Genomic DNA, 25,578 nt, shown 5'->3' on the forward strand with positions numbered 1-25,578 from the left:
ATGTGTATATATGTATATATATATATATATATATATATATATGTATATATATGTATATATATGTGTATATATGTGTATATATGTGTATATATGTGTATATATGTATATATATATATATATATATATATTCCGAAAAGCACGGGATCCATGAAGCTGTTCGTCCATCCCTGCAGCGGTCCATGAAGCAGTGAAGCTGTGTAATGATATGCCTATTAATTATATACTGTTTGAACGTTGGTTGCAGACGACACATACGTCTAGAAATTACGTACGTCATACCGTTATTACAGAGAGACCACGTCGCAACGTGGCCGGTCACCAGAGCCCGGATCGAGGGGCTCCTCCTAAGCTTCATCTGAAAGCCCTTGCAGACTTTTGCTTGTCATTATGGAGCTCGAAAGGTTTATCGACAGTTATGTGCAAGAGTACCTTGTCGAGTGGTGTCTAAACGATGTACTGAATGACACTGACTCTCAGAGGCCTCCTTCCCCCTGTATTGCAGGAAGAGCGGTCGGCAGACAGTTTTACAGGGTCGCTAATGCCGTGAGAAAAGTTTGCCCACGTGGCAAAGAGGAAATAGTGTCCATGACAACAATTTCACTCCATTTTAATGAAATGGGATCTTTTTGTGATTTTATTATTGCCAAACATCAGGAATTTTTCAAGATATCACATTGAAACTTACATTGTTTATTCGTATGCATGCATAGTATATGTGTGTACAATCTGGTTAAAATGAGTCAAAGGTCAAGGTCAATGCCATCCAAAACATATAAACACCTATTAGGCAGCAATTAGAAAATGTATCAACCAAATTTGTTATGCACAACATTCTATCATGTAAAACACTTGGTAGGTCAAATTTTCCAAATTAACAAATTGCTGTTGCCATGTCAACTATTGTTTATTTGGATTTTGTAAGTATCGTGCCATGCAGGACACATGCGCGCATGCATGCATGCATGTATATGTTAAAAAATATATATATATATATATATATATATATATATATATATATATATACACACACACACACACACACATCCACAGTGCCTATTGAAAGTCCACACCTCCTTTCAAAATTTTCACCTTTTGTTGCCTTATAGCCTTGAATTAAATTGCATTAAATCAGACTTTTTCCACCTTTATTTACACATCGTAACCCACAAATTTCAGAAAATTAATTAAAAAATACAAAACTATAATATCTTGGTTGGATAAGTGTCCACCCTCCTGAGTTAATACTTGGTAGAATCAACTTTGACAGCAATTACAGGTGTGAGTCTGTTGGGATAGGTCTCTACCAACCTTGCACACCTTGATCGGACAATATTTGCCCATTCTTCTACACAAAACTGTTCAAGATCAGTGAAGTTGTGTGGGAGTGCTGATGGACAGCAATCTTCAAGTGATTCCACAGATTTTCGATTGGATTTAGGTCGGAGCTCTGACTGGGCCACTCAAGGACAATTATCTCTTTGTTCCTTAACCACTCCATTGGAGCTTTGGATGTGTGCTTCGGATCGTTGGCATGCTGAAAGGTGAACTTCCATTCCAATTTCAGGTTTCTTGCAGAGAGCAGCATGTTTTCCTCTGATATTTTTCTGTATTTTGCTCCATCCATTTTCCCTTCTATCCTGACAAGTGACCCAGTACCTGCTGATGAGAAACATAAATGCAGGTGAGTGACCCGAGACAATGGGGAAGCACAGTAATTTTGTGTGCTGACGGACATCAAAGCCGCTACACAAAGAAATCACAGAACTGTGGGAAAGCATCCGTAAATGAAAAATCAAATGCAGGTGAGTGACCTGAAACAATGGGGAAGCACGGTTCATATACTTACACAATGTGTGAGCATACCTTGCTAATATATACATATACATATATATATATATATATATATATATATATATATATATATATATATATATATATACATATATATACATATATATATATATATATATATATATATATATATATATATACATATATATATATATATACATATATATATATACATATATATATATATATATATATATATATATATATATATATATATATATATATACATATATATATATATATATATACATATATATATATATATATATACATATATATATATATATATATACATATATATACATATATATATATATATATACATATATATATATATATATATATATATATATATATATATATATATATATATATATATATATATATATATATACATATATATATATATATATATATATATATATATATATATATATATATATATATATATATATATATATGTATATATATATATATGTATATATATATATATGTATATATATATATATATATATATATATACATATATATATATATACATATATATATATATACATATATATATATATACATATATATATATATATACATATATATATATATATACATATATATATATATACATATATATATATATATACATATATATATATATACATATATATATATATATATATATATATATATATATACATATATATATATATATATACATATATATATATATATGTATATGTATATATATATATATGTATATATATATATATATATAATATCATAACGGATGATCCGCTGTGGCGACCCCTAACGGGAGCAGCCGAAAGACAAACAACAACAACATATATACATACAGTATTTATATACATTTATATACATTTATATACATATATATATATAATTTTAATCACGAATGATAGTTCTTCTTTTGAGTGAACTGCCATTGTCTGTAAGGTAGACATGCACCACACCACGTGTCACGGTCCACATCACTTTATGTTGAATTTCCGTTTATTCCAATGCACACTCCAAAAAATTTCCCATTCAAGGTGAGATATCTACGAATCAGTCGGAGACAGGTATTTTGCTAGTACCTTGAAAAAGCACAGCACATTAAAGATATGTAATTGGTGGTTTAAAAGTGAAGCTTGTAACTGGTGTCATCGAAGCAATATATTCATCAATAAGAATCACCTTTTAATCGCAGATTATGAATGTTTTGTTTTTATTCCAGTACGAATATGCTCTTCGTCACCTCTTCGTCTTCCAGAACATGTGTGAAGAAAATATTCACCCTGAAAGGTAATGTCATTTAATGCTGGAACCTTTTAAAATTATCAACCTCGAGTTCTCTCTGTAATCCACCCAGCATGATTTTTTAATTTGTTTCTTGTTCTCATAGAGGAAGCATAAAGGTTAGCTGAAAGATGACTGTAAAATAAGGACTAGTCATCAAAATGTTGAACAAGAAAGAACTTTGTGATAATGTTGTTTTCATAACTTGTTCAACTTCATTTCTGTTGTCAAGACAGTTATCATGACACGATGCAATGGTCATGAGAGGTTGAAGGAAAATCGCTCAAATATAAATGGAGTTTCATGTCCTGCAAGACGTAATTAATATCTTGCAAAATTGTTCTGATTATAAATCATCTGTCATAGTTAATGAAAGAGGTACACCTCCATGTTGTAATAGACAAAAGTTTTTGTTTTTGTTCCAGGATGCAGCAAGTCATGTTGAAGGTCTGCCAAGGACTAAATTAATATGACATGTTGTACCGACACCACTTCTGACAACCAACTGTTCACCGATTCAACGATCATTTTGATTTGAGTTTATACTTTTATCCTCGATTATTTGAGTTAATACTTTTATCCTCGGTTATTTCTCAATTACCACTTATATATAGTTATGAATTTATGTCAGAAAGAGTGTTATCCTTTTAGTTGCTCCATCTTTTGCTGCTTTCTCAGATTGATTAAATGATTCTGCTCGATCAATGACATTTTTTGCAATCGCAGTGTTTTTGTTTACATTTTGCAACTAATAAATGGATGATGAATCTGAACATTCCATTCTGACCTGTTTTAAACGCTTTTATATGGTGAAAACAAAATGTCAGAGCGGTGGATGGAAAAATACCAGTTGTTGGACTAAAACGATCACTTGATATAATGGCTAATCTGTTGGGCTAAGAGCACAACAATGTCATTTCATAACCTGAAGATACATTATTTGCATGTTCATTCTGTAGGATAGGGTGGATTTCCTTGAAAACTTTCACTTGGTTTCTACTTTCCAGTCTCAGTAATAACACCACTCCTGTTCACGATGTAAAGGGCTGGAGGAGATTCACGGATATCCCCAACCGACACAATCTACATTATGATAACTGATAGAGGGGCCCCAAAAGTTTGAATGAATTAAATACAAGACCAAATACAGCCTTTTATCCATCAGGAGGAACCAGAATAGGCAAAAATGGAGTTGTCAGGAGGAAACTATGTAGGATTCTGCTTTAGGCTGCTACTCCTCTAACCTCAAACCCATTCAGGACTTTGTCAAGAGGATTGTTAAGGAAGTAGATTGGAGTGTTCACCACAATATTTATGGAGAGATAGAGTGAGATTTGTCAGGATTGAAAGACATATTTCAAGTGTTTGATCAGCTTATGATTCTATCTCAGTCAACAGAGAGAGGAGAAGAGGCTGCTGCCTACCAATCTGAAGGATGAAGGATGTTACGGTGGAGTCATCAGCAAAGAGATTGAGGATTTTCCTGAGAATCAGAAAGATCATTGATGATCTCCTTGCGTATGGCAGCTTGGCTGCTGGGTAGCTATCATTTTGTTGGAGCATGACTATGCCGCTGATGCTGTGCCCCAAAACGAGTCCACTGGTACTCGTTTCGCCGACCTCGGAAGGATGACAGGCTGAGTCAACCCCATCTGGTGTTCATTTATTCCCCAACAGGGTGTGAATTCAAGACCCAAGATCTCAAGCCAGACACCGTAACCACTAAGCCAACACCAGGCTGAGATCATTGATGAAGATTCGGAATAAGGCTGGGCCCAGAACAATGCCTTGGAGCACTCCATCCTTGACATAGATAGAATGGAGAGAAGTGGATCCTGTTGCGAGCCATGTGTTGGCTACAAGAGTCGAGGATGTCAGAAGGTCATGTGTGGAGTTGTTCTCAGACACCAGAAGCAAAGAGTTTGGAGAGCAAGGTGGGTGCCAGACTATATCAAATGCTTGAGATAATATGTCTCGAGAGATTGCTCTGATCTCATGCCTAAGATTGAGGGCCTCAATCCACTGTTGGGAGAGCATAAGCAGCTTGTCCAGTGTAGAGTAACTGTGGAGGAATCCGAACTGATGATCTGAGATCAGTCCGTTGCACAAGAGGAAGGACTTTGTCGACTGTGATAATGGATTCCGTAAAAACAGATAAAGCTTCCCTTAAATGGAGGTTGATCCACCTTGAATAAATGGAAAAACTGATGTTTTGGACCTCACCCTTTGCTGGAGAAAAAGAGAGAACAATGGGAGCAGAAGTTAAAACAGGAGAACCATGAGTAATGCCGATTGGGCAGAGATGTACATGTCACGTGTGATGTATTACTTGAGGTGAAACGTCATGAGTTAATTGCATGGTGGAGAGGAATAGGAAGAACTGGAAATGGGAGAGAAGGAGAAGACAAAGGAAAGGGTGAGGGGTGGGTAGGGGTGGGTAGGGGTGGGAAGGAAGAATCTTGATTGACTTGTCACATGAGAGAAAAGTCATTTTAAACTGTGTGCTACTAATTTTCCAGGTTTATAGATGGTTTGCTGTTCTGTGAGTTTCCTGGAGTTGTTGCTTCCATGGAATAGTGTCGAACCACAGGCTGACATGTGAAGAACAGAGTGTCTGTCCTCAGTGGTTGGAGTGACATGAGACTCATTTGCTGATATTCTTGTTTGTTCCGACATCATTGAGATGTTCAGGAAAGTGATCTCCAAGTCATTATCCAATCCTGCTTGCTCAACTCGCATGCGTTCATCTCGTCCTCCAGGGCTGTCGAACAATTGAGTCCTGTTGTGTTGTTCTCACTCGTGCACCAGCCAGTTCAGGATGATTAAAGAGCTCAAAGTAATTCTTTCCCAATACACAATCTTAATGAGTTTTAAACAACCTGATTATAATCGGCTCCACGCATTGACAACCACTCTGAACATTCACACCTCGTTCACTCATCAGAGTCAAATCGAGCATGGAGAGGAATGAAACACATGTCACCTGTCTCTTCACACTGAGTCTGTCTCTCTCTCTCTCTCCCTCTCTCCCTCTCTCCCTCTCTCCCTCTCTCCCTCTCTCCCTCTCTCGCTCTCTCCCTCTCTCCCTCTCTCCCTCTCTCCCTCTCGCACGCCCACTCGCACGCCCACTCGCACGCCCACTCGCACGCCCACTCGCACGCCCACTCGCACGCCCACTCGCACGCCCACTCGCACGCCCACTCGCACGCCCACTCGCACGCCCACTCGCACGCCCACTCGCACGCCCACTCGCACGCCCACTCGCACGCCCACTCGCACGCCCACTCGCACGCCCACTCGCACGCCCACACCCACGCTCACACCCACGCTCACACCCACACTCACACCCACACCCACTCTCAAACCCACTCTCACACCCACACCCACTCTCACACACCCACAACCACACCTTCTCTCTCTCCCACTCACACCCACACGAACTCTCACACGAACTCTCACACGAACTCTCACTCTCACTCACTCCCACATCCTCTCCTGCTCCCAGCCCAACCCCACAACCACTCCCACTCTCGCACGCACTCCCACTCTCGCACGCACTCCCACTCTCACACCCACTCCCACTCACACCCACCCACACCCACTCACTCCCACACCCACTCCTGCTCCCAGCCCACCAAAATGCCCAAACCCTCTAACACACACCCACAACCACACCCACTCACTCCCACCCGCATTCACACACTCACTCCCACTCCCACTCCCACCCACACCCACTCGCACAGCCACTCGCACACCCACTCGCACACCCACTCGCACACCCACTCGCACACCCACTCGCACACCCACTCACTCGCACACCACTCCCACACCACTCCCACACCAACTCCCACACTCACTCCCAATCACTCGCACACCCACTCGCACACCCACTCTCACACCCACTCCCACACCAACTCCCACACTCACTCCCACTCCCACTCCCTACATCCACAACCACTCTCAAACCCCCTCTCACATGCACACCCACTCTCACACACCCACAACCACACCTCTCTCTCCCACTCCCACCACCACGAACTCACACCCACTCTCACACCCACTCTCACACCCACTCTCACACCCACTCTCACACCCACTCACACCCACTCTCACACCCACTCTCACACCCACTCTCACACCCTCTCACACCCACTCTCACACCCACTCTCACACCCACTCTCACACCCACTCTCACACCCACTCTCACACCCACTCTCACACCCACTCTCACACCCACTCTCACACCCACTCTCACACCCACTCCCACACTAACTCTCACACCCACTCCCACACTAACTCTCACACCCACTCTCACACCCACTCTCACTCTCACACCTCCTCCCACACCCACTCCCAAACCCACTCACACTCACTCACACCCACTCACACCCACTCACACCCACTCACTCACACCCACTCTCACACCCACTCTCACACCCACTCTCACACCCACTCTCACTCTCACTCTCACACCTCCTCCCACACCCACTCCCAAACCCACTGTCTCACCCACTCACACCCACACCCACTCTCACACCCACTCTCACACCCACTCTCACACCCACTCTCACACCCACTCTCACACCCACTCCCACGCCCACTCCCACGCCCACTCACTCCCAAACCCACTCACTCCCACACCCATTCTCACACCCACTCCCACTCCCACACCCACACAAACTCTCACAAGAACTCAAACACCCACCCTCACCCCACGCCCACCCTCACCCCACGCCCACCCTCAGCCCACGCCCACCCTCAACCCACGCCCACCCTCACCCCACGCCCACCCTCACCCCACGCCCACTCTCACTCCCACTCTCACACCCACACCCATTCTCACACACACCCACAACCACACCTTCTCTCACACCCACTCCCACACCCACACGAACTCTCACTCACTCTCACTCTCACTCCCACTCACCCCCACACCCAAACCCTCTCACACACACGGACAACCACACCGACTCTCACTCCCACTCCCCACTCACACACCCACTCCCACACCCCCACACACAAACTCTCACTTCCACTCTCGCACGCACTCCACTCTCGCACCCACTCCCAATCTCAAACCCACACTCACACCCACTCTCACTCCCACACCCACTCTCACATCCACTCCCACTCCCACACCCACACGAACTCTCACGCCCACTCTCACCCCAATCCCACTCTCACCTCACTCCCACTCCCACTCCCTTCAGCCACAACCACTCTCACACCCACACCCACTCACACACACCCACAACCACACCTTCTCTCACTCCAACTCCCACACGAACTCTCACACGAACTCTCACACGAACTCTCACACGAACTCTCACACGAACTCCCACACGAACTCTCACACGAACTCTCACACAAGCTCTCACACCCACCCACACCCACTCTCACCCACTCCCACGCCCATGCCCAAACTCTCACACGAACCCACAACCATACCCACTCTCACACCCACTCTCACACGAACTCTCCCACACCGACTCACACGAACTCTCACACCCACTCTCACACGAACTCTCACACGAACTCTCACACGAACTCTCCCACCCCACACTCACAACCACTCTCACACGAACTCTCACTCCCACTCTCACACCCACTCTCACACCCACTGAACTCTCACACCCACTCACACACGAACTCACAACCACACCCACTCTCACACGAACTCTCACACGAACTCTCACACGAACTCTCACACGAACTCTCACACGAACTCTCACACCCACTCTCACACCCACTCTCACACGAACTCTCACACGAACTCCCACACGAACTCCCACACGAACTCTCACACGAACTCTCACACGAACTCTCACCCCACCCCCACTCTCACCCCACGAACTCTCACACCCACTCTCACACCCTCTCTCACACGAACTCTCACACGAACTCTCACACGAACTCTCACACGAACTCTCACACCCACTCTCACACCCACTCTCACACGAACTCCCACACGAACTCCCACACCCACTCTCCCACACCCACTCCCACACCCACTCTCCCACCCACTCTCCCACACTCTCATCCACTCACACCTACTCGCACACTGTCCCAAACCCACTCACACCCACTCCCACAACCACTCCCTCACCCACTCTCACACCCACTCACACCCACAACCACTCTCACACCCACGCCCACTCTCACAACCAGTCACGCCCACTCTCACATCCACTCTCACAACCACACACTCCCACACCCACAGCCACACCAACTGTCACCCCCACAACCACTCACACCCACTCCCTCCCTCGCACGCACTCCCACTCTCTCACCCACACCCACTACCACACTGACACCCACTCCCACTCCCACTTACTCTCACACAAACTCCCACACTCACACCCACACGAACTCACACCCACTCCCACTCACACTCACACACGAACTCGCACCCACTCCCACACAAACTCCCACACTCACACCCACACGAACTCTCACACCCACTCCCACTCACACACGAACTCGCACCCACTCCCAAACCCACTCTCACACACACTACCACACTCACTCCCACACAAACTCTCACACCCACTCCCACCCCCACACACACTCTCACACCCACTCCCACTCCCACACAAACTCTCAAACCCACTCCCTCACCCACTCCCACACAAAATCTCACAACCACACCCACTCCCACACAAACTCTCAAACCCACTCCCTCACCCACTCCCACAAACTCACACCCACTCCCACTCCTACACCCACTCTCTCACACACCCACAACCACACCCACAACCCCTCCCACTCCCACTCTCGCACCCACTCCCACTCTCGCATGCACTCCCACCCACAACCACTCTCTCACTCTCTCCCACCCCACACTCACAACCACTCTCACACCCACTCCCACTCACACCCACTCCCACACCCACTCTCACACCCCAGACTCACAACCACTCCCACACCCACTCTCACATACACAACCACACCCACACCCACTCCCACTCTCGCACGCACTCCCACTCTCGCATGCACTCCCACTCTCGCACGCACTCCCACACCCACTCTCATAACCACACACTCCCACACCCACAGCCACACCAACTGTCACCCCCACAACCACTCCCACCCACTCCCACTCTCACACCCACTCCCACACACACTACCACACTGACACCCACTCCCACTTACTCTCACACAAACTCGCACACCCACTCCCACACCCACATCCACTCTCACACGAACTCACACCCACTCCCACACCCACTCTCACACTCACTACCATACTCACTCTCACACTCACTACCACACTGACACCCACTACCACACTGACATCCACTCCCCCTTACTCTCATACAAACTCGCACACCCACTCCCACATCCACATCCACTCTCACACAAACTCACACCCACTCCCACACCCACTCACTCAAACCTACTCCCACATGAACTCACACCCACAACCACTCACACACACCTACAACCACTCTCACTCCCACCCGCCACACCCACTCCCACACACACCCACTCTCGCATGCACTCCCACTCTCGCACCCACTCCCACTCTCACACCCACTGCCACACCCACTCACACCCACACCCACTCACTCCCACATCCACTCCTCCTCCCAAGCCCAAACCCTCTCACACACACCCACAACCACCCCCCATTCTCACACGAACTCTCACACGAACTCTCACACGAACTCTCACACGAACTCTCACACGAACTCTCACACGAACTCGAACTCGAACTCTCACACGAACTCGAACTCTCACACGAACACGAACTCTCACACGAACACGAACTCTCACACGAACACGAACTCTCACACGAACACGAACTCTCACACGAACACCAACTCTCACACGAACACCAACTCTCACACGAACACCAACTCTCACACGAACACCAACTCTCACACGAACACCAACTCTCACACGAACACCAACTCTCACACACACACCCACTCTCATGCCCACACCCACTCTCACACCCACTCTCACGCCCACACACTCCCACTCACATGCACACCCCCACTCCTACACCCACTCTCACACACTCATCCACTGACACCCACTCTCACACCTACTCCCACACCCAGTCCCAAACCCACTCACACCCACTCTCACACCCACAACCACTCACACCCACTCTCAGACCCACTCCCACTCCCACACAAACTCTCAAACCCACTCCCACAACCACAACCACCACACCCACTCTGATTCCCACTCCCACCCCCACTCCCACCCATTCTCACACCCACTCCCACCCACTCCCACACCCTCTCCCACACTCACACCCACTCTCACACCACTCCCACCCACTCTCACACCCACTCACACCCACTCTCACACCCACATGAACTCTCACACCCACTCCCAAACCCACTCACACACACTACCACACCCACACCCAGTCACCCGCTCCCACACACTCTCAAACCCACTCCCACACGAACTCTCACACCCACTCCCCTGCCCACTCACTGCCACACCCACTCTCAAACCCATTTCCACACTCCCACACTCACACCCACTCTCACACCACTCCCACACCACACTCTCACCCACTCGCACCCACTCCCACGGCCACTTCCACACCCACTCTCACAGCCACTCACACCCACTCTCACTCCCACATCCACTCTCACATCCACTCCCACTCTCACATCCACTCCCACTCTCACACCCACTCCCACACAAACTCTCACGCCCACTCCCACCCCACGCCCACTCTCACACCCACAACCACTCTCACACCCACACCCACTCTCACACACACACACTCCAACCCCACTCACACCCACTCCCACACGCACACGAACTCTCACACAAACTCTCACACCCACTCCCACCCCCATGCCCAAACCCTCTCACACACCCACAACCATACCCACTCTCACTCCCACCCCCCATTCACACACTCACTCCCACACCGACTCAGACACGAACTCTCACACCCACTCCCACCCACAACCACTCTCACACGAACACCAACTCTCACACGAACACCAACTCTCACACGAACACCAACTCTCACACCACACCAACTCTCACACGAACACCAACTCCCACACCCACTGATACACCAACTCTCACACCCACTCACACCAACTCTCACACCAACACCAACTCTCACACCAACACCAACTCTCACACCAACACCAACTCTCACACCAACACCAACTCTCACACCAACACCAACTCTCACACCAACACCAACTCTCACACCAACACCAACTCTCACACCAACACCAACTCTCACACCAACACCAACTCTCACACCAACACCAACTCTCACACCAACACCAACTCTCACACCAACACCAACTCTCACACCAACACCAACTCTCACACCAACACCAACTCTCACACCAACACCAACTCTCACACCAACACCAACTCTCACACCAACACCAACTCTCACACCAACACCAACTCTCACACCAACACCAACTCTCACACCAACTCTCACACAAACACCAACTCACACACCAACGCTCACACCCACACCAACTCTCACACCAACAGCAACTCTCACACAAACACCAACTCTCACACCCACTCTCCACACCCAACTCTCACACCAACACCAACTCTCACACCAACACCAACTCTCACACCACTCGCACACTCTCCCAAACCCACTCACACCCACTCCCACAACCACTCCCTCACCCACTCTCACACCCACTCACACACCCACAACCACTCTCACACCAACACCAACTCTCACAACCACACACTCCCACACCCACTGTCACCCCCACAACCACTCACACCCACTCCCTCCCTCTCACCCACTCCCACTCTCACACCCACACCCACTACCACTCCCACTTACTCTCACACAAACTCCCACACTCACACCCACACGAACTCACACCCACTCCCACTCACACTCACACACGAACTCGCACCCACTCCCACACAAACTCTCACACCCACTCCCACACTCACACCCACACGAACTCTCACACCCACTCCCACTCACACACGAACTCGCACCCACTCCCAAACCCACTCTCACACACACTACCACACTCACTCCCACACAAACTCTCACACCCACTCCCACTCCCACACAAACTCTCACACCCACTCCCACTCCCACACAAACTCTCAAACCCACTCCCTCACCCACTCCCACACCAACTCTCACACCAACTCTCACACCAACTCTCACACCAACTCTCACACCAACTCTCACACCAACTCTCACACCAACTCTCACACCAACTCTCACACCAACTCTCACACCAACTCTCACACCAACTCTCACACCAACTCTCACACCAACTCTCACTCCCACTCCCTCACCCACTCCCACAAACTCACACCCACTCCCACTCCTACACCCACTCTCTCACACACCCACAACCACACCCACAACCAAACCACTCTCACTCAAACCCCCCACTCACATCCACTCTCACCCCCACATCCACTCCCACCCACTCACACCCACTATGCACATCCACTCTCACTCACACCCACTCTCACTCTCACACCTCCTCCCACACCCACTCCCAAACCCACTGTCTCACCCACTCACACCCACACCCACTCTCACACCCACTCCCACTCCCACACCCACTCACACCCACTCCCATGCCCACTCTCACCCCACACCCACTCACACAAACTCCCACTCACACCCACTCCCACACCAACTCTCACACCCACTCCCACCACACCACACTCCCACCACACTCCCACTCCTCACACCCCACTCCCACACCCACTCTCACTCCCACGCCCACTCTCACCCCACGCCCGCTCTCACCCCACGCCCGCTCTCACCCCACGCCCGCTCTCACCCCACGCCCGCTCTCACCCCACGCCCGCTCTCACCCCACGCCCGCTCTCACTCCCTCTCTCACGCCCACTCCCATTCTCACGCACTCCCACCACCACACCTTCTCTCACACCCACTCCCACCCCCACACGAACTCTCACACGTACTCTCACTCTCACTCTCACTCCCACTGACCCCCACGCCCAAACCCTCTAACACACATCCACAACCACACCCACTCTCACTCCCACCCCCCATTCACACACTCACTCCCACACCGACTCACACAAACTCTCACTTCCACTCTCGCACGCCTCCACTCTCGCACCCACTCCCAATCTCAAACCCACACTCACACCCACTCACTCACACCCACTCTCACATCCACTCCACTCCCACACCCACACGAACTCTCACGCCCACTCTCACCCCAATCCACTCTCACCTCACTCCCACTCCCACTCCCTTCAGCCACAACCACTCTCACACCCACACCCACTCACACACACCCACAACCACACCTTCTCTCACTCCAACTCCCACACGAACTCTCACACGAACTCTCACACGAACTCTCACACGAACTCTCACACGAACTCTCACACGAACTCTCACACGAACTCTCACACCCACTCTCACACCCACTCTCACACGAACTCTCACACGAACTCCCACACGAACTCCCACACGAACTCTCACACGAACTCTCACACGAACTCTCACACGAACTCTCACACGAACTCTCACACGAACTCTCACACGAACTCTCACACGAACACACACACGAACTCTCACACGAACTCACACACGAACTCTCACACAAACTCACACACGAACACTCACACGAACTCTCACACCCACTCTCACACGAACTCTCACACGAACTCTCACACGAACTCTCACACGAACTCTCACACGAACTCTCACACGAACTCTCACACGAACTCTCACACGAACTCTCACACGAACTCTCACACGAACTCTCACACGAACTCTCACACGAACTCTCACACGAACTCTCACACGAACTCTCACACGAACTCTCACACGAACTCTCACACGAACTCTCACACGAACTCTCACACGAACTCTCACACGAACTCTCACACGAACTCTCACACCCACTCTCACACCCACTCTCACCCCACACCCACTCCCACACCAACTCTCACACCCACTCCCACCCACTACCACACCCACCCACTCCCAAACCCACTCCCTCACCCACTCCCACACAAACTCTCACAAGCACTCCCACTCCTACACCCACTCTCACACGAACTCTCACAACCACACTCTCACAACCACACTCTCACACGAACTCTCACACGAACTCTCACACGAACTCTCACACCCACTCTCACACCCACATCCACTCCCACCCACTCACACCCATATGCACATCCACTCTCACTCACACCCACTCTCACTCTCACACCTACTCCCACACCCGCTCCCAAATCCACTCACACCCACTCCCACACTAACTCTCACAGCCACTCCCACACGAACTCTCACACCCACTCCCATGCCCACTCTCACCCCACACCCACTCTCACACAAACTCCCACTCACACCCACTCCCACACCAACTCTCACACCCACTCCCACACCCACTCCCACTCACACACTCTCATCCACTCAGACCCACTCTCACCCCTACTCCCACACCCACTCCCAAACCCACTCACACACACTACCACACCCACACCCACTCTCCCACCCACATCCACTCACTCCCACTCCCATGCCCCACACCCACCCCTCACTCACACCCACTCTCTCACACCCACACGAACGCACACCCACATCCACTCCCACTCACACCCACATCCACTCCCACTCTCCCACCCACTCACACCCACTCTCACTCTCAAGGTTGTGTCGACGATCTCAATGGTGCCGATGTGTTCTATTTGCGATAAGTTTAAACACGTCATGTCATTTAAAATAGTGGTTTTTTTTATAATTCCTGAAAAAGAAAAAACACAATGTTGTACCAAGTGTAAAAATAAATGGTTTTGGATATAAAATGTATGTCTCCTCAGAAGTCATGACGTGGTTTGGGTGTGGAGCATACAGGCATATGAAGAGTTCTTGTCCCAATGCGGTTACACCGCAAGAGAGTGAAGGTGGGGTGAGGAACGATTCCTCCTCACCACATACTGATGGGGATAAGATTAATCGGGAGCCTCGCCCCACACCCACACCGGCTGAGGTGTGCGACGCGTTCGACTCGTCCACCCCGACCGCCGTTGTGGAGAGGGTGTTTGGTCTGCAGGAGTGCTCAGTTCCTCAATACCGGCCACAGGTTTGTTGTAGCAACTCTGAAGTTGCACCAGGAGAATGGTACCATCCCATTCTTGGCAAGCTCAAGGAAGAGAGAGGAGGTAAAGTTTGCGAACAGGCTGAGGGGGGAGTTGGGGGTGTCGATGCAATTTCTCTGAAAGTAGCATAATGGATTTGAGGGTGATAAAAAAACAATAAAATGCTGACAAGTCTGGAGACGCCAATGGTTCACGAGCGGTATTTGACGATATCGATTGTTTCAGAAGTCAAGGATGAGACAATGTGATAATTTTTGACCAAGTTATAAAAACGAGTGCAGGCCCGTAGGTGCGTGCCCGTAGGTGCGTGCCAGTATGTGCAGCTTCGTTCCTTCGCTCTCGTAAACGACGACTGGATTGGGGCATTGTTTCAATTAGATCGGACCAACCGTATCATAAATGGCCATAACTTCGGAAACAGCTGGGAAACATACTCAGGTCCCCAGCGTCAATTGTGACGTCATATCAAACGAAGAAGAAGAATTGTGATGCCCCTCTCTCTCCCCCTCTCTCTCCCCCCTCTCTTACCCGAGTCTTGCCCCTCCTCTCTCCCCCTCCTCCTTTCTCGCCCCCACTCACACCCCCCTCTCCCGTCCCCCTCTCTTGCCACCTCCTCTCTCCCCCCTCTCGTCACCTCCTCTCTCCCCCCTCTCGCCCTCCTCTCTCGCCACCTCCTCTCACCCTCTCTCCCACCCCCTCTCGCCCCTCCTCTCTCGCCCCTCTCAATGTAAATGTATTCACAAATGTCTACCAAGCACAACAATTAATTCAAACCTTGGGAAACAGCTGTTTCCCTTGGGAAAATTCAAACCGTGGGATTAATTAATAATTTGAACGATTAATTCAAACCTTGGGAAAAAAACAGCTTTCAAACCCTTGGGAAACACTTGGGAAACAGCTGAAACGGATGAAGAACGATATCAAACCTTGAAAAGGCACACACTCAGGTCCCCAGCGTCGATTGTGACATCATACCAAATGAAGAAGAATTGTGACGTCAATCGTGCAAAAAAACAAAAAAATTGTGACGTCATAGCACCGTGTCTTGTCATTGGTTGACAGATAAATGGCCGTAACTTGGGAACCGCTTATCCGATTAATATCAAACCTTGAAAAGGCACATCCGTGGGTCCCCAGCAATATTCCTGGCAAGTTTCAATCAGATCGGACCGTCAATCGTGCAAAAAATAATAATAATAATAATAATAATAATAATAATAATAATAATAATAAAAAATAAATAAATAAATAAACAAACAAACATTAATTGTGAGGTCGTTCGTGACGTCATCGCACCGTGTCTTGTCATTGCTTGACAGATAAATGGCCGTAACTTGGGAACCGCTTATCCGATTAATATCAAACCTTGAAAAGGCACATCCGTGGATCCCCAGCAATATTCCTGGCAAGTTTCAATCACATCGGACTGTCAATCGTGCAAAAAAAAAAAGAATAATAATAAATAAATAAATAACTATTTCAACATAAATTGTGACATCATTCGTGACGTCATAGCACAGTGTCTTGTCATTGGTTGACAGATAAATAGCCGTAACTTGGGAAACGCTTATCCGATTAATATCAAACCTTGAAAAGGCACATCCGTGGGTCCCCAGAAATATTCCTGGCAAGTTTCAATCAGATCGGACCGTGAATCGTGCAAAAAATAAAATAATAAAAAATAAATAAACATTAATTGTGACGTCATTCATGACGTCATAGCACCGTGTCCTTCATTGGTTGAAAGATAAATGGCCGTAACTTGGGAACCACTCGTCCGATTAATATCAAACCTCGAAAAGGCACATCCGCGGGTCCCCAGCAATATTCCTGGCAAGTTTCAATCAGATCGGCTCGTCAATCGTGCAAAAAAAACAAATAAATAAATAAATAAATAAACATTAAATGTGACGTCATTCGTGACGTCATAGCACCGTGTCTTGTCATTGGTCGACAGATAAATGGCCGTAACTTGGGAACCGCTTATCCGATTAATATCAAACCTTGAAAAAGCACATCCGTGGGTCCCCAGCAATATTTCTGGCAAGTTTCAATCAGATCGAGCCATCAATCGTGCAAATAAATAAATATTCATTGTGACGTCATTCGTGATGTCATAGCACCGTGTCTTGTCATTGGTCGACAGATAAATGGCCGTAACTTGGGAACCACTCGTCCGATTGACATCAAACCTCAAAGGCACATCTGCGGGGCCCCGGCGATATTCCTGGCAAGTTTCAATCAGATCGGTCCGGTGGTCGTTGAGAAACGGCGGTCACAGACAGACAGACACACACACACACACACACACACACACACACACACACACACACACACACACACACACACACACACACACACACAGATTGCTGGAATTATACATGGATGATCAACATGATGTGGTACGAGTGACAGGTTATTAGCTGCAAAATGTCGAAACCCCGGTTTCGTTCAACAACTTTCAAAATTTGACCTTTGCATAACCTTTAAAGGTCACAAAACAATGTTGTGGACATTAAAATAAGGAAACAGGATACGTACTATAGCTTATTGGAGTTAGTTCGTTGAAGAAGGTCGAAAACCCGGTTCGATTCCCACAACTTTGAAAATTTGACCTTTGTGAACTTTAAAGGTCAAAGGTCAAGGATTATGACCTTTGGTGCAAAACTTCCTCTGGAACATTCCAGGAACAATATAATGTCATATAGGCGATATGGCATTTCGCACTCTTCGGATTATCCATACTTTAATGAAATCAGCGTAAAAACAAAACTTGAAGGGGGCGCCACGGACAAAGGTGTTCGAGATAGAGCAAAATGGTTTCAAGACTTTCGGTGGGGAATGACCTAAAGATTATGCATAAAAAATATTGTCATCCTCGCTCTCAAAGTTTGGGCGGTCGTATGATTTTTGTTAAAATTCGCAATTTTCTAAGTTCGTGACGTTGGGACTAAAATGAAAAATCGAGCTCCGTGGGGCTATGCCGATGCCATTGGGCTCACTAAATACCGAAACCCCTGCCAGATTCGACAAACCCCTCGGAGAAGATGTAAATTGAAATTGGCTACCCCCTAAAAACACATGTTTTTTTGGCGTGGCTCCGCCCATAATGGGCGCACCACGCCCATTCTCAGGAAAACACATCTCGATCATGATATAAACCTCCCACCCACATTTTATCAGGATCGGATCAAAACCCATGGAGTTACGCTCGGGACAGACAGACAGACAGAAAGACAGACAGACACCAATAATGAATATAGTGGTCACTTACTGACTCGTGAACCAACAATTAAAACTTGATATTAAAAATGTATTAAATCTGAAATAGAAAATGTACTCAAATATGATATCATTCTCTGTGCTTGAAAATGTATCAATTTTAAAGTTAATTAACATAATCATATCTTTTCTTTTTAAAATAAATTTCTAAGTCATCCTGTACATTTGAGCATTTATTTAACAGGGGGTCTGGGAGTTTTGATGAGTTGTGGAGTACCTTCAAGATGACCATCCTCGATCTGTGTCGGAGTAGCAACCCGTCTAGGATTGTATCCAATAGCCAAGGAGACTGCTTCGACAGCACCAACGCTCTGCACATAGTATGGTCCCCAATGGATGGATGGATCTTTGATGTTTCCGGTGGATGTCTTGGAACCCAGTGTCAAGCGAAGAATAACTTTGATTCTGGTCAATGGTATCCAGTGTCCCTTGAGAGACACAGGGTCAGGCTTAATGGCAGAGCTGAGCTGTTCAGAGAGTTGTCATAAAACTATGTGTTCACTGACAGCGACAAGGAGACCGATGTGCGAGGAATCTGTGAGGAGGGAGAGCATCACCTGTGGTTAAGTGATTCTCATCCTGTTTACAGGGGAATGAGACGGAGACTTAATTCCTTTGGTACCAGGTCTCTTTGGAGAATCCTTGGCTATCGCTGGTCGGACTTTGTGCCCAACGAGTGGTTTCTGAGAGAGACTAAAATGAGATTTATTACCTGTACAGTCCATGAGCCTCAGCTGCGGCTGTATGGACATGTGGCTCGTTTTCCTGACGCTGATCCTGCTCACCAGATTCTCTCAGCGAGGAAGCTTCGTGAGTAGAGGAGGCCAATGGGCCGACCACGTGCCTCGTGATTGCAGCAGGTTGATCGGCATCTCAAGGAGATGGGGATGGGCCAGTCATCTGCCTGGGGAATGGTCAGACGGAGGCCCCTGGAGTACCAGCGGAAAGTGGACGCAGCGACGCGCTGCTCTGGCGCATGCTCCCGTACATGACCTGACCTGAACCCCACCCCCAAAGACCCCGATCTCTTTTTTTTAATGGTGTGAACAATCTTTGGTACATCACAGGTGATATGAGGATTGTGATCAAGTTTCATCAGAATTGTATGTGTAGTTTCTGAGAATATGGTATCCTGAGAATATGCCTGGTGTTGGCTTAATGGTTAAGGTAGTGGGCTTGGGATCCTAGGGTCCTGAGTTCAAATCCCGCTCAGCTGTTGAATTAACACCAGGTGGGGTTGACTCTGCCTGTCATCCTTCCGAGGTCGGCAAAATGAGTGCCAGCATGCTGGTATACTGTGTCGGAGTGGCGACCCGTCCAGGATTGTTCCCAATAGCCAAGGAGACTGCTTCGGCGGCACCAACGCTCTGCACAGAGTATGGTCCTAATGGATGGATGGATTTCTGAGAAGAAGTTGTAAATATATGTGGATGGATGGTCGGACGACGCGCCGTCCCCATAAGCTCTCCGGAACTACGTTCCAGGTGAGCTAAAAGTTGAAGTCTAAGAGGTTGGGGTGGGTTGCCCTATAAAGGTATTTGCAAGAACATTGGTCCATTGGTACATTGGTACATTTTGCCGATTCTGTCCCACGATGACTTCCTCCTCAGTGTCATTATTCCACCAGGTGAGCACCCAGGGGAGTTGCCCCTATTTTTCTCTCTTAAAATGTGTAACCATCTGTTTGAAGCACCCTGTATATTTGCTGTGCAAACGGCTTCAGCCACCTTGTAAATAAACATCATCATCATGTACCATGCTCAATGCACAGTGTTGATGTTGCCAAAGTCGTTACCGACACTATAATCCTGGTTGGATTACCACTCAGACTCTGGAAGTCAGGGGAGGAATTCGTACTTTGTTCAGGGTGCCAGCGATAGCTCGCCTTCTCTTCATGAAGCACACCGTGGGATCTTTATCCTCCACCAATTAATGCCTGAAGATGGGAAGGCTCAGTTCAATGTCCACCCAAAGAATGGCAAACACATTGATGAATCACCTTGCATGTGAAACACCGGGATGACAGTTTATAGCTGGGTCAGGATTCAAACTCAGGCGAGACAGCTCAGAGATGAGTGTGCGTACCTCTCGGCCATCCTGCCAGCAACACGTACGACAGTTCATCTTCGTCACACACTCAACTTAACATATTAAAATTGGACGCACCAAACATGATATTGCTCCTTCATGGAATGACTTGTGATTTCCTGTTCTATTAATAATTTATTCAAAATAACAGTTTTGGTCAGAAACAAATGCACTTGGCCAAAGTAAGAAGTATAACGATTAGCTATCAATTCAGTGGTGACACGAACAAACATTCGTTCAGGTGCCAACATACATAGCAAATCAGAATCAATTTGAAATGTTGAAAGCAACATTATCATTTGCAATGAGGTGCAAGCAGAGTTCTACGAGCTTCCGCACATCCTCCAAACAAAAGTGTGCTCATCGATGCTGCATGATCTGTGCACAAAATGAGAAGCTAAGTTTCTAACTTGATGATTTCTGTCAGAGCTCAGAATCTTCCAAACAACTGACTGGTGGGCACACACTGATAACAAATACACAAGGATTTCTCTTTAAAGCAGCAAAATTGACAATTCAACTTTTTATAGACTGCAGAATACCGACATCATGCAGCCTCCCATGACCGAATGAGGATGAAATTACTGCCTTCATTAGTGTCGATCCGCCGTCATCATCTTCGCCAATACTGGAAAGACAAGTCAAAAAACAAACATAAAATGTCAGAGCCCCCCCGCTGTTTTCGTAATATTGCTGTATGGAGTTAAAGAGTGAGCCCGTATTTATGTACGACTAAAATGGCCACCAGTATACCAGTCGGCCAACTTTGCTCAGGCCGCAAAATCAGGTGAGGTGCACGTGTATGCCATTGTGTACTGTGCTTGTGCCAAGTTTGAACAAAATCGGACCATGCATGCCTGAGAAATGGTTGTGGACACATTTGAGTTACAAAATGGCCGCAACTCGGCCATCTTGGATCTGATCTCGAAAAAAAATGCCGTACATATGCAGGCGTGCCTGGTGTTGGTTTTTTGGTTAGGGTGGTGGGCTTGGGATCCGAGGATCCTGAGTTCAAATCCCGCTCGGTGTTAAATTAATACCAGGTGGGGTTGACTCTGCCTGTCATCCTTCCGAGGTCGGCAAAATGAGTGCTAACTTGCTGGTATCCTGTGTCGGAGTGGCGACCCGTCCAGGATTGTGTCCAACAGCCAAGGAGACTGCTGAGGCAGCACTAACGCTCCACACAAAGTATGGTCCCAATGGATGGGTATGTAAGCCATCATTAATTATCTGTGTGCCAAGTTTGAACAACATCGGTAAATGCATGTCTGAGAAATACTTGAGGACGTTTTCGACACCGGGTTTTTTTTCTTTCTTATAACTAAAATGGCTGCCAGTCAGCCATCTTTGATCGCATCATGAAACAAAATTATGTGCATATGTGCACCATCATGTGTTGCCTTCCTGCCAAGTATGAATAAAATTGGTCCCATACATGTCAGAGATATGGTGCGGATGCATGCACGCACACATGGGGGGAGGGGGGGGAAAAAAATCAAGCCCAAATCCATCAGCCCCCGTTTCGGACTAAGTCCAACAAGGGCTAAAAATATAAGGGTTAATTGAATCAGCACAACATAACACAAGACCATCTGTTTCATAACAACAAGTATATTCACAACCTGCCATGATAAAAAAATGGGGTCACTAATGGTCTCGTATCACCCAATGATTGTAAAGAAAAAATAATAATAATAATAATAAGGAAAACTAAAAAAGAAATATTGGCAGATATACTCTGACAAATGGGAGAATGATAAGAGAGCAGAAAGATTTTAAAAAAGAGCTCGACAGTACAGGGATCGACAAGGAAGGCTAATTGGAATGGCTAAGAAGAGGTCAAATTCATTGTGATGGAGAACGAGTCATCATAAATAATCAACACCAAGGACACTACACAAATGCTTTGAACAAAATGGCGGGATTGAGCCAATCGAACAAATGCAGGTTTTGTGGGATAGAAACAGAACGTTCCAGTCACCTCGACTCGGGATGTAAAAAAACTCATGTCAGAACAGCTGTACACAGAAAGACATGACAGCGTCTGTCGAGTAATCCACTGGCACATATGTAAAAATTTCAACATCCCAGCCCCAGAACAATCATGGAAACACAAACCAAATCCGATCTGTGAAAATAAACATATAATGCTCACGTGTGACAAGATGAAACAAAGCATTGCATCCGGACATAGTGCTCAAACACAAAAAGGAAAAGTCAGCATTGTTGATCGAAGTTTCAGTTCCCAACGAGTTTGGACTAAACTAATCCAAAAATCAAGAAAAATTACCAAATACCAGGATCTCAAAAATGAGGTCAAGAAGACTTGGAAATTGAAGAAAGCTGAAATTATTCCAATGATGGTTAAAGCTACAGGAATGATAAAGAAAACCCTGACTGAAGACTTAAAAATCATTCCAGGGAATATCACTCGAAATGAGCAACAAGTGGAGGCTGTCGGGAGTTCAGTGAAGATTTTGAAAAGAGCCCTTGGAACGAGGCTATGAGAACGAAGTTTCACAGTTTGGTTCATGAATCATGATCCTTCACCAAAAAGGAGGTGGAGATTTTCAGTCCTGAAAGAACTTCCTCCCACCTCCTGAAACCCGCAAATGGAGATAACAATAAACGGGAAGACACTTATTACTAACAGACTGGTGGCCAACAAGAGAGAAAGATACATAAACTAGAGCGCTGCAATCGGAGATCGCTGATGGTTCCCAGTGGAGCCAACTCGTAAAATTAGCCAATTGGTAGCACTTGAAATTCTGCCTCGTAATCAAAACAAACTTTTTTCTCTCCCAAAGAAGTGGGACATCACATACACCAAGACTAAACACTTAACGCTCCCTCCGGAAACCATAATAAGTGAAACAATTTAATGCTTTTTCTCTGTATACAAAGGTCTAAGCAGGTGAAATAGCTGAGATCATCATCATCATCATCATCATCAATCAGCATCAACAATCATTCACCCTCTGTGGACACAATGGCCGAAACATTTTCTTTCACTTTCAATGACCGACGGTTCTTCACATTTTGCCACAACTGTACACAAGAAGGAAGTCAGGGCACAAATTAAAATTTTCATGACAGTACAAGTACCAGCAATGGTCGACTCCTTTTGAAAGGTACCGTATGCTATTTCGCATCCACCAGCCAAACACGAACAGAAAGGACAGCCACCTTAATGAACTTCCAAAAGGACAGTGAACTCGATAATGTATTACCTTGGTTTCAGAACATCAGACCAACAGTTTATAGTCGGGTCATGTCCAGATGAGGCAAAACCCCAGACGAGACTGTTTAAAACCCAAAAACACTACCTCTGAGCTATCCTATCAGGTTAGAGCTGAACTACAGAGGGTGAATGTTGACAAACTGAAAAGGTGGAAATTAACATTCGAACAAACAACAGTTCAGCACTCGGTGCAACGCATACCTCCGCCAGGTTGAACAGCTTACGTGTTACATCCCAATGATAGGCCACATTTGCATCCGGACCTTAACCAAAATCGAATTAGCTTGTTCTTATCACATAACCAACTCATCCACCAAGTTTTGTAATAACCAGTCCATAACTTTTTGAGATATCCTGCTCACAGACAGACAGACAGTGGTGAGAATATAACCTCCATACACTTTCAATGGTGGAGGTAACAACATGTACACATGTAACATCAAATCAAGTGGATAAAGTTGACAGCCAACAAAGAGGCAAGGGTAATGAAAGATCATGAGTATGGGAGATGAGATGAGATGAGATGAGATGAGATTGAAATGAGCCACACTTCATTTTATCGCCACTCATACCGTGATGCAAGAGTAGTCTTAAAAGACCGACCTGTGCAAATTTATGAATCTGCTCAACGACGGCAGCAAACAATGCTCCAACGCTATCATCGATGAGGTTTTGCATGTACAGCACCGCCTCTTCGTCAGACAGGTCCAGGCGGAATTTGTCTTGCACCT

The 25,578-nt window shown here is 46.9% G+C and overlaps 3 protein-coding genes and 1 pseudogene across 19 annotated transcripts in view; 3 read left to right on the top strand and 1 right to left on the bottom strand.

Annotated features, from left to right (window-relative positions):
• The window catches only part of LGMN (legumain), a 65,183-nt gene extending 61,266 nt beyond the window's left edge, over window positions 1-3,917 (top strand). For all 6 annotated transcript variants that reach the window (XM_085896496.1, XM_085896494.1, XM_085896492.1 and 3 more), the window contains 2 exons: window positions 3,083-3,150; window positions 3,570-3,917. In XM_085896496.1, coding sequence (XP_085752622.1) covers window positions 3,083-3,150; window positions 3,570-3,612 — 111 coding nt within the window. In that variant the 3' untranslated portion in view covers window positions 3,613-3,917. The remainder of the gene's footprint in view (window positions 1-3,082; window positions 3,151-3,569) is intronic.
• A 1,074-nt stretch (window positions 3,918-4,991) lies between these two features.
• Window positions 4,992-10,178, top strand: LOC147020832 (uncharacterized; annotated as a pseudogene).
• Window positions 10,179-11,132: 954 nt separating this feature from the next.
• LOC147020833 (uncharacterized) lies at window positions 11,133-15,396 on the top strand. Its single transcript, XM_085893818.1, is given in 6 exon segments — window positions 11,133-11,209; window positions 11,725-12,216; window positions 12,218-12,849; window positions 12,894-13,104; window positions 13,157-13,651; window positions 15,159-15,396. Coding segments are annotated over 6 exon segments (2,145 nt in total).
• A 6,325-nt stretch (window positions 15,397-21,721) lies between these two features.
• The window catches only part of PIK3C3 (phosphatidylinositol 3-kinase catalytic subunit type 3), a 199,313-nt gene continuing 195,456 nt past the window's right edge, over window positions 21,722-25,578 (bottom strand). For all 12 annotated transcript variants that reach the window (XM_085896488.1, XM_085896482.1, XM_085896490.1 and 9 more), the window contains 2 exons: window positions 25,451-25,576; window positions 21,722-22,234 (listed from right to left, as the gene is read on the bottom strand). In XM_085896488.1, coding sequence (XP_085752614.1) covers window positions 22,220-22,234; window positions 25,451-25,576 — 141 coding nt within the window. In that variant the 3' untranslated portion in view covers window positions 21,722-22,219. The remainder of the gene's footprint in view (window positions 22,235-25,450; window positions 25,577-25,578) is intronic.

This window comes from Eptatretus burgeri, chromosome 9 (genome assembly GCF_056783735.1).
Source record: "Eptatretus burgeri isolate ZD-2024b chromosome 9, Ebu_testis_v1, whole genome shotgun sequence".
Classification (NCBI taxonomy): domain Eukaryota; kingdom Metazoa; phylum Chordata; class Myxini; order Myxiniformes; family Myxinidae; genus Eptatretus; species Eptatretus burgeri.